Below are 9438 nucleotides of genomic sequence, written 5' to 3' on the forward strand. Positions count from 1 at the left end.
TCGACTTGTGGTGGTGGTGGTGGTGGAGGAAGGAGAGAGGGATGAACATGGAATTCGAGGAGGGAGGATGTTGGTGTGCGGGATGTGGTGTGTGAGTGGAATCCATAGAATGTGATGAAGTGGTAGGAGGAGTATATGACGAGAAGGAATACTATGAGGAAGGTTAACTTCTGGTGTGTTGTTGACCATGGTGGTATGGCTGGTAAGGCCAACATGGTGCAGATGTGAGGAGGCCCTGTCGTCCGTACGTGTTAACGAAGAATGTATGACGTGTATTGCCTAGTGGATGGGCGACAATGGGTATGCGGTCGACCCCGAGAGAGGGTATTGAGGGGAGAGGAAGACGGGGCAAAATCACCGTCGCGGTCGATGGAAACGGTTGGGCGGAATTGCTATATTTTTTTTGTACATTTCGGTGTGCACGGCATAACGTCAAACTCCCTATTTAGCGCTTCGTTCTTGGCGCTCTTCTCTTCTGATTATGAATTCCCATTCGGCTTGTGCCTCTCCCTTCAATTTAACCCATCAGTATCAAATAGCCGTTCACAACAGCATGGCAACCTGGTGAGTTCCCCGCAGCACCGACCGAACGCCTGCGCATTTCCCTTCAACACTGTGGCGTTTCATACGTCCCTCGCCCTCCCTCCATCCCATCCCTCTCACTCCTCGATCAAATACCCACAGCACAAATTCGGTTGCTTCCTTTTCCCTCCTTCGCCGGCTCCAATGACAAACACGCCGACAAGGTGCGAAATACGCGCTTTTCGTGAGAAGTCCGTGATCGGGTTTTGACCATCATCAGCCAGGGTTTCCAGACAAGACCCCTTTTCGATCTGTCACGTCCATTTCACCCGCGAGGCTGGACTATATCGTCCTCAGCCAATCAGAGCACGACAAACGCCCTCCTTCCGACGTGGTCAGGATACCTCCGTGCAGTCGTCAAAGCGGGCGATGACGTCCACGACGAGGGGCGATGCCAAGAGTACATCTATTTCCGGTCACATGGTTTCTTATCATCGCCCATACTTAAAGCTGAACACCGCAAAAGCTATTAATCCATCTCTTCCCCTTCCAACAGCAATAATCAAACTAAACCAACCAGAGAACCTTCAATACCTGGAAGCGCTCTGCTGCGGTTTCGTGCTGCGCCAATAGGGCTTCGGCGCGGCGTCGCGCTCCCGGGCATGACCCCTAGGTCACTTGTGCGCAGCAGGCTGTTGTCTCCCACCGATTTTCCTTCAATTTTATTGTCGAAAAGGCATATATATAATGGAGGCACATGATGGTGAATTCAAAAATGGAGGTTTATTTTGGAATTGCTGACGAATGCCAACCACTGCTCATCCTGATTTGGAAACCTTGGCACGGCCTGCGCATTCTTGTTTTTAAAATTTCTACCTTATAACACCCGTCTGGCCAAGAATGTACGGTCAGAATCGAAATCCCTGGGCGATAGATTCTCCGAAAGGAACTGCCACGCAGTCAATTTCCCACTCTGTGGAGCGGGACACATCGTTATTCAATCCACCAAGGCGATTTGCCGACGTCTTCCCATCCTTCTTTCCTTGTGAGTCTCCAACCTCTACAACATGATACTGACATATTACACATCAACCCGGAAACTGCAGCACCGCAGCAAGCTTGGCATCACCTCAACTGAAGCGCCCACACACTTCGATGAAACGTGTGTCTCTCAACCACGAAGACGCGCTTCAGCCGCTCGGGCCCTACGTTCCCGCTCAATCCTAGCCCTCATCTCCGGTGTCAAGCCGGCAAGTCCGTCCTTCGGTCCGTTGGCACTTGCACCACCCAGCTTGTTAGGCCCGGTGCGAGCAAGAGCAGGCTCATTCGCCCGGCGTCGAGCGTCCTCTTCTTTCTCCCTTGCAAGGCGTGCACGGTCCTCAGCCTCCTGCTTTGCGCGCTCGGCCTCTCTCTCTTTTTCCCGAGCCTGGAGACGGTCTTTGAGAGCCTTACGCCTGACAGCTTTCTTCCCCTCTTTGACTGCTTCCATATGGGGGGACAATGCTGAAGGCACACGGGCAGCGCCAAGCCAGTCCCAAGCCGTGGGCTGAGAGTACGCCAGTCGGCGGAAGACATTTCGTACGGCTCGAGTAGTGGCGAGGTCGTAAGCCGCACGTCTTGTGCCTGCCACAGCGGGGGTGGTAGGACGGCCTTCATCATCTTCGTCTTCGTCTTCTTCCTTCCTAGGAGCTACAGACACGCCAGAGGGAACGGCAATCGTAGGATCCGCATGCTGATCCTCCAATAGCCACTGGACGACCTCTTCCTGTCCAGCAGAGCAGGCAACTTGAAGGAGGGACTTCAGTCCACGGCTGTCCTCCGCCCATTCGGGTATAGACACGTCCACCCCACCCATGGCTGGGCCCTCCCTTTCCCAGAATGCTTTGAGTGGCTCTACCCGTCCCTTGCGCGCCATGTTGATCAGCCGGCGCCAGCGGTCTCGCTCTGCCTCCTCTTCTTTGGTAAGCTTTGGTGCTGCCGGCTTTGGAGGTGGCGGAGTGGGTGCCTGGACAGGTGCAGGCTTAGGTTTAGGGAGAGAAGCGAGGTAAGCCTCGTCCAATGCTCTGAGTGCCTCATCCGTCAGATGGGAAATCTTCACCCTTGTCAATTCCTGCAGGCACCGCTGTAGTTCTGAGAGCGTGGGTCTCCTGGTTGGGAAAGGGAACGTGCGGATCCTCGGGTCTCCTTTCTCGATCACATTGTCTTCGTAGCCCCAGAAAATACGCTTGTTGCTCGTACTCGCGCGGATGAAGATCCGCTCACTTGCGTCGATCTCATCGGACCATTCGGTCAACAGTGCACGGATGTCCTCCCGGAGCGCTTGCTCGCCATACCGACGGAGCATCGCACCCGCGCTCTTGGCTTTCCCTTTGGCTTCGTCATTGAGCGACTGGGAGCCTCCTTGCTTTCGACGTGCTGATAGTGGTGTTAATTAATGTTATAGAATGGAATAGAAGACGTACTGGTGTATCGGTGGAAAGTCTTATGATGAATAACCTCCATTTCCTCCGGTTTAGGCTTCTGTTTCTTCTTCTTCCCCTTCCCAGTCTCTTCCTGCTCTACAGCATTTGGCCTCTTCACGCGCACTACCATGCCCGCGAAGTGTCCCCCGGCAGTCGCAAACAACGTCCACAGCCTGCCCTCCTCTCCGCCATCCTGCATCTCCTTCACCGCCTCCACATACTGAGGCTGCGTGAGTCCAGGCTCGAACACGGCGTTGTAGATCCCGAACTGGGTTACGGGTACGGTGCTGGATTGGAACCAGATTAAGGGGGTATTTGGTGTTGGTCGATGGTCTTCGGCGTCCGAAGCAGGCCGGGAGAGGGACTGGCGTTTCATTATTTGTGTGAGGGAGGCGGAGGAAGATGCGTCGGAGTCGTCGGAGGACGCAGATCCGGAGATAGAGTCGTTCAGCTCTTCATAAACGTTAGAACTTTCCATACTAGACCGAGAGAAACTCACCTTCAACAATGACGTTGAACTCGTCCTCCGACACTGTAGGCTTGCTGGCTATCCTCAGCTTAACATTGTACCGATGCCAATCGCTCTTATAGTGCTCTCTTTGCTCCTGAACATCCTCAAACCCAGTACCGCAGACGTTGCACGCGAAGGCGCTGCTGGTGTCTCTCTGTTCTTGTACAGGGGGAGGAGTAGGCTCCCTTGGCGGTGATGGCGCAAGCACAGAGGCGCGAATAGAGAGCGTATCCACGATTTCTGCAGGGAGGTTGAAGATTTGGAGTGGATGCTGCAGTAGTACATGTTTGGAGGGATCGACAGTTGCCATAGGATAGTAGAGCTCTAGTGAATATGGTAGAAAAACTTGCAAAGGCAGCACTACTTATCCTCTGGTCCTCACAGTCCCTGACAAGATCGAAGTCATGCATTGGTCATCCTATTACATCAGCAGTGTCACAGCCACGGCCGTAAGTCCGATCGGCCCTAAGTGCCTTTCACGGCCGGCGCAAGGGCGAAAGGAATGATATCATCAATTTGTCCATCTTATACTCCATATTCATATAACTCCACACCTTTATTACTCTGGTACCCAATTTATACTTCTCGGCGATGCTTGCTGTGCAACGGAAATCCGCTTCCAAAACATTGTTGTGTGGAGATGCTGATGTCGGATAAAGGAAGGAGGCGCCTGAGAAGCACAGGCCGACACAGAGGAAGATGTCCTGTTCGAAGCGTGCGGTGCGCCGTAGGCATGGCAAACTGAGAATATACAAATATGACGTTTTGGGAGCTTCTTATCTGTAATTCTCCCACTTTGCGTTGGTCCTGTTTCTCATACCCCAATTGGTCGACGTCGGCTGCTGCGCGTTTCGCCCGATTACGCGGACGATATACCCAGCATTACTCAACATCAATACATTGACATTTGACCTTCAGACCGGGTCACCGCCGTTCTTACGCACGGACGACGACGCGTTTTTTACTTCTACACGATGCTACCATTACCAAACCTAGCACCATGGTCAACAACACACCAGAAGATCACCCTTCTCGCAGTATTCACTCTCGTCTTATGTTCATCATACTACTTCATAACCCTCAACAGCCTGCGCACGCACGTCACCGTCACTTCCCGCACGCCCACCTCCTCGCCCCTTGAATTTTACGTCCATCCTTCTCTCCTCCCTCCACCCCCACCACCATGCGTCGACCTCCCAAAGCTCGAGCTCTCCCTCCCGGATGGAACGGAGATCCCAAAGCCGTATTATCCCAACGTCGTACCCCCCATCGTACACTACGTGATGTCGATGGGGGACGGGCCGACCGAGCCCCTCCAGTACTTCCAATACCTCGCGATCAGGTCAGCAATTGTCAACCTCCGACCGCAGCTCCTTCTCGTGCACCACCGACCAGGCTGCCCCCCGCACGGACCATGGTGGAACCTCATCGAGCCCTATGTCACCCTATCACCCGTTGAACCGCCTGGAGAAATCTTCGGCAATCCATTAACACATTACGCGCACAAGGCCGACGTGCTCCGAATGCAGATCATGCTCCAATTTGGCGGTGTATACCTGGATCAAGACACATTCGTCTTGCGGTCCTTTGACCGTGCGGGGCTCTTCACCCAAAGCACGGTGCTAGCGATGGAAGCAGATCCCTACGAAGAATGGGAGGAATGGGAACCAGGCGGACTGTGTAACGCCATCATGGTTTCCCGCCCAGAGGCGCCCTTCCTGCAACGATGGTTCTCGACGTATCGCACGTTCAACGAGAGCGGGCATGAGTGGGCGGAACACAGCGTTGCGATGCCTTGGGTGCGCCCTGATTGATCGTCCGGGGTGTGACATTGATGCTGATGATGATCCAGGAACTGGCGCTCACATACCCGCAGGAAGTGACGGTGCTGAATTCGCGCGCCATGTTCTACCCGCTGTGGAGCAAGGAACATATCAGGCTTGTGCATGAGCCTTCTAAGCCAGGTACAAGGGGCGGAGGGTGGGACTTCTACGAGAGCCGGCAGCTTGCGTGAGTCTTTTTCCATCAGAGCTGGCAATCAGCATCAAGCAGATCCTGACGGGAATCAGATACCATGCCTGGGAGAGCCGGTCCATGCAGTACCTCGAGCACCTCACTCCGTCCGTTGTCGCTAAAGGAGCAAATAGTTTCGCGAGGATGGCACAGGCCTTCATGACCCCCGCAGATAAGGGAATTCAGGAACAGATCGTGCTTGCTGCGAAACGGCACGGACATTGATATGTTGCTGACAGGGCGGGTGATGTTGACTGCAGGTTAGAGAATGTATCAATTTATCAGATGAGGCCCATGTCGTTTATACCATAGCTTATGTCGTTCTGTTTCTGTAGTCGGTAAAATGTAATACAAGTCCCCGAGGAAGTTCCCGATGTGGCTTCCAAGATTGGCCTTCCTGATGCTATTCTGGTGTTCGGTTGATTGACATGATGCCATCATTGTCCACGAGAGATCAGATGTACCAAGATACGAGAAATGATGTTCCTGATACTGATAACCGATCGGGATTGTCCACGTTGAGCGGGAAAAGGGGAAATCCGAGTCTTGTTTGAGTTGATCAGAGTACCAGTCCAAGGCTGTTCAAAGCATTTCAAACTACTTTAGAGCTCAACCGCTGTGCACTACTTTGTCTATCACCAGGATCCGGCGCGGAGTACTGAGGTGTGCGGCCCTTGCGCCTTATCCCACAAAGAAGCCGCGCCGTTCCGAGCGGTGGAACTAGTTCCGAATACCCCCGGTTCTATGGAATCACCGCGTGGGAAGACACCGACAGTGACCGTTAATGCGACTTGGATCTCATCACTCTCCTGCACTTTGTAGATTCAACTTGCCAATTACTGATTGTATTTATTGTACTCTACACATATACCTGGACTCTTTCATTTGGATCTAGGCAGAACTTGGTCGAGAAGAATATCAGCATCAAACGACGCGACCTTGAGCCTGCTTGCTACCTACCTACCAGCACTTGGATAATGGCCTCCAAGGTCCCAGCGCCCAAGCGGCGAAAACAACATCCCATGCTCGTGCCCTCCAGCGACGGGGACGACTCACCCGAACCGTGGCCAAAGCTCGAGCAGCAGTTGTTGGAGCTGGATGGTGCGCTCTCCCTATTGCCGTGATCATGCGACCAGACCCTGACTGTATTAGCGAACTACAAGCATCCGGAGAAGATGATCTCCAACCCGAATGTGTGGCTTCCCGAGGGGGATATGCACGTTTTTGGTGCGGCGCCGATGCATGATGAGCTGGATGTCCGGGTGTGTAAGGACTGTGGGAAACCGGTACTTGCGAGTGCTGTGGCGGCGCATCTTGGTATGTCACGGTTTGTGGTTAAGGGAATGATGCTTATGTGGAATGGTAGAGAACTGCAAGAAGATCAAGGCACTACCTGCACCTAAACAGTCCGCTAAGGCAAAGAAGACGGATACGAAGCGTACGTTTCTCGTACTTGACCACCCCACCTGCTCACAATACTTAGCAGCCAAAGTTAGCCCAGCTAAGAATGGGAAGAAGCGGAAGGCCGAGGAGGACGGGGATGACGAGGAATTGGATGATACACCTCCGAAGAAGAAGACGAAGAAGGAGAATAAGCCTCCTGGGGAGACAGGCAAAGGCGGACGATTCAAAGGTGTGCCGCAGTCCTACCTGTAGGGTTCACGTCCTTACACACCGCGGTGCTTCAGGCCCGATCAACCTCGATATCCACTGCGGTGTCATCAATGACAAGGGTGTGCCTTGCTCCCGCAAGCTCACGTGCAAGTCTCATGCTATGGGTCCCAAGCGTGCGGTCGTCGGCCGCAGTCGACCCTTTGACGAGCTGCAGCAGGAGATGCTCCGTCTTAACCCGAAGTACAAGGAACCCATGAAGCGGAAGTCGAAGGAGGAGAAGGCTGCTGAGAAAGCCAAAGAGAAGGAAGAGAAGCGGCTGGAGAAAGAGCGCGAGAAGGGGCTCAAGAACGAGGAGAAGGCTAAGCTTGCGGCGGGCAAGGCGGCGCTCAAGGCCACTACTACTACTGCCGTCAAGCCCGGTCTGGGAGGGAAGAAGAAGGGCACGGCTGCTCAGCGGGCGGCCGCCGCTGCGGCCGAAGCGGCTGAGCTGGAGGCGGAGAAACAGCTCGATTCGGAAGAAGAGGTCGACTCGCTCGTGCTCGTCGCCCAGCGGCTCAAGAAGCTCGCTCAACCGATCACCCCCGTACCTGGAGCGCCGTGGTTTTTTCTGCAACGTATGGCCAACTATGCACCGTGTAGGGATGAGTTGCTCGAGGCTCTGGGGGGTGGCCAGGCCCAGACGAGGGTCAACATGATGGGAGGTGTTCCTCAGCACGGAATGACCTTGCAACAGGCTGCGGCAGCCAGTTGAATGCGCGAACTTGTACATTGACCTTTCACTTCTGTTGTCTTATGATTCTGCGTCACCTGTTTGACCTGGGACGGTTTACCCTGTTGAGGATTTCCACGCGCTCTCCATGTACACTAGATACCTCAGATGATAATGACATGATTCCCGTCAAGATACAGACGATGCTAACATTAGCCACACAGAGTGCAAGAAGGCAACAAATACAGTTGGCAACCGCCCCGGGGACTGCCAAATGGCCAGTAGATGTAGAGATGCTACGTGCGGTCGTGGTGAATATGATGTTGGTGGGTGCTCAGGTGATGGCGGAAGTTGCCGCGATCATGGAGAGAGTCTGAGCACGGCGGTTCAGTACGAGAGAAAGAGCTCTTGGGCAGGAAACTCACCATTATTTGATTTGTATTCCATAATAGTAGAGGCAGGAAGATTAAGCACCTTCATGATCGTAGCTCTGACATTCGGTCAGCGCCTGAATGTATTTGATGAGACCGTACTCACTTGATCCCATCAATCGCGCGCTGGTCATTCCCATCCCTTGTCCAGACACTCATAATATCCTCGCCCGTCCTCACGCTGAGCACGCATCCGCAGACCTCGTCATCAAACTGATCTCCAATGACCGCAATGACGAGATCTTCCCACATCCGATCGGCGAACCCCTTGCGCAAGCGGATGATCCATTTTCCTCCCGTGATATTCAACGGGTCTTCCCAGACTGGGCGCTTGACACCGGAATGGAAGAGTAGGTAATCGGTTGTGGGAGTCAGACGTGATGGAAGTTGCAGGTGGGTCCAGATCGACCAGAATGATTCAACCTGTTCTAGAGATGAGCATCTATATTCATCATAACAGTTTACAACGCACTGAACCAAAGCTAGCAATCTTGCGGATTCCGTCCTCGTAGTTCGTCACCTTATTTCCGGGAGGGCGGTGGTGGAACCAGAAAACCCAGCTGCAACGCGTCAAGCTGTAGTCAGCATTCACGTGGACCTTCTTGGAGCAGATAAGAGCACACTCACGTGCTGCGAAGAGGATGGGGCGTCTTGTCTCCCAAAGGCGCTGTAGAAATGGTTGTACTGGGCTTGTCTGCAGGGAACTTGTCGGTAGCGAGGGAGAGCGACAGTCTGCCCGACCGACGCGCGACACTGGCAAGCGCAGGTACCATCTTTCCCCGTCCGATCCCCATAGGAGAAATCAGGGTGGTCGTCTGGCTACCGCTCCCCGGCGTGACGACGGTAGACGCGCCGCGAGCCTGTTGAGAGTGGTTGGAGAAGTAGCCATTGGACGCCATGGGCGACAGCGGGAGGAAATGGAGAGTGAAATGATAGACAGATTCAGAATATATATGCTTGCGAGTCGAGATACGGTAATAGGGCGGCTATATATGTTTGATGAATAGGTTGTTCTTCTGACCGTTGTTGGCGGCGAGGATGGCGTTATACACGATGAGCAAAGATGTAAGGACGATGAGCTCGAGCAGTTGACGGAAGCGGGGGTCTCAATTACCGTTCTGTGCAACAGGCACACGGCACGGAGCCAAATCGGACCTAAAAATCCCGCAAAATGTC

General features: G+C 53.7%; 4 protein-coding genes across 4 annotated transcripts; 2 read left to right on the plus strand and 2 right to left on the minus strand.

Annotated features, from left to right (window-relative positions):
* Positions 1-1401: 1401 nt before the first annotated feature.
* Positions 1402-3865, minus strand: DACRYDRAFT_99219 (uncharacterized protein). The gene is made up of 3 exons (XM_040777578.1): positions 3484-3865; positions 2985-3437; positions 1402-2937 (listed from the first exon to the last, which is right to left on the minus strand). The coding sequence occupies exons 1-3, from the start codon at positions 3803-3805 to the stop codon at positions 1694-1696; spliced, it is 2019 nt and encodes a 672-aa protein (XP_040630522.1). The 5' UTR covers positions 3806-3865; the 3' UTR covers positions 1402-1693.
* An 813-nt stretch (positions 3866-4678) lies between these two features.
* Positions 4679-5309, plus strand: DACRYDRAFT_87837 (uncharacterized protein; the record flags this gene model as incomplete). Its single annotated transcript, XM_040776827.1, has 2 exons — positions 4679-4837; positions 4866-5309. 2 exons carry the CDS (start codon positions 4679-4681, stop codon positions 5307-5309), a joined length of 603 nt encoding a protein of 200 aa, XP_040630523.1.
* A 1176-nt stretch (positions 5310-6485) lies between these two features.
* DACRYDRAFT_105792 (SCA7-domain-containing protein) lies at positions 6486-7873 on the plus strand (the record flags this gene model as incomplete). The annotated part of the gene is made up of 5 exons (XM_040768140.1): positions 6486-6609; positions 6661-6825; positions 6875-6946; positions 6995-7141; positions 7197-7873. The coding sequence occupies 5 exons, from the start codon at positions 6486-6488 to the stop codon at positions 7871-7873; spliced, it is 1185 nt and encodes a 394-aa protein (XP_040630524.1).
* A 254-nt stretch (positions 7874-8127) lies between these two features.
* On the minus strand, positions 8128-9161 carry DACRYDRAFT_105793 (IF4E-domain-containing protein; the record flags this gene model as incomplete). The annotated part of the gene is made up of 5 exons (XM_040768141.1): positions 8128-8204; positions 8257-8321; positions 8369-8685; positions 8735-8822; positions 8890-9161. The coding sequence occupies 5 exons, from the start codon at positions 9159-9161 to the stop codon at positions 8128-8130; spliced, it is 819 nt and encodes a 272-aa protein (XP_040630525.1).
* Between the last annotated feature and the right edge of the window lie 277 nt (positions 9162-9438).

Source organism: Dacryopinax primogenitus (assembly GCF_000292625.1).
Source record: "Dacryopinax primogenitus strain DJM-731 SS1 chromosome Unknown DACRYscaffold_5, whole genome shotgun sequence".
Classification (NCBI taxonomy): domain Eukaryota; kingdom Fungi; phylum Basidiomycota; class Dacrymycetes; order Dacrymycetales; family Dacrymycetaceae; genus Dacryopinax; species Dacryopinax primogenitus.

Excerpts from the sequence above, each read along its gene's own strand:
- DACRYDRAFT_99219 (XM_040777578.1), bottom strand. The coding sequence starts at position 3,805 with ATGGCAACTGTCGATCCCTCCAAACATGTACTACTGCAGCATCCACTC. Across the intron at positions 3,438-3,483 it reads GTTCAACGTCATTGTTGAAG|AGCTGAACGACTCTATCTCC; the intron begins GTGAGTTTCTCT and ends ACGTTTATGAAG. Across the intron at positions 2,938-2,984 it reads GACTTTCCACCGATACACCA|CACGTCGAAAGCAAGGAGGC; the intron begins GTACGTCTTCTA and ends CACCACTATCAG.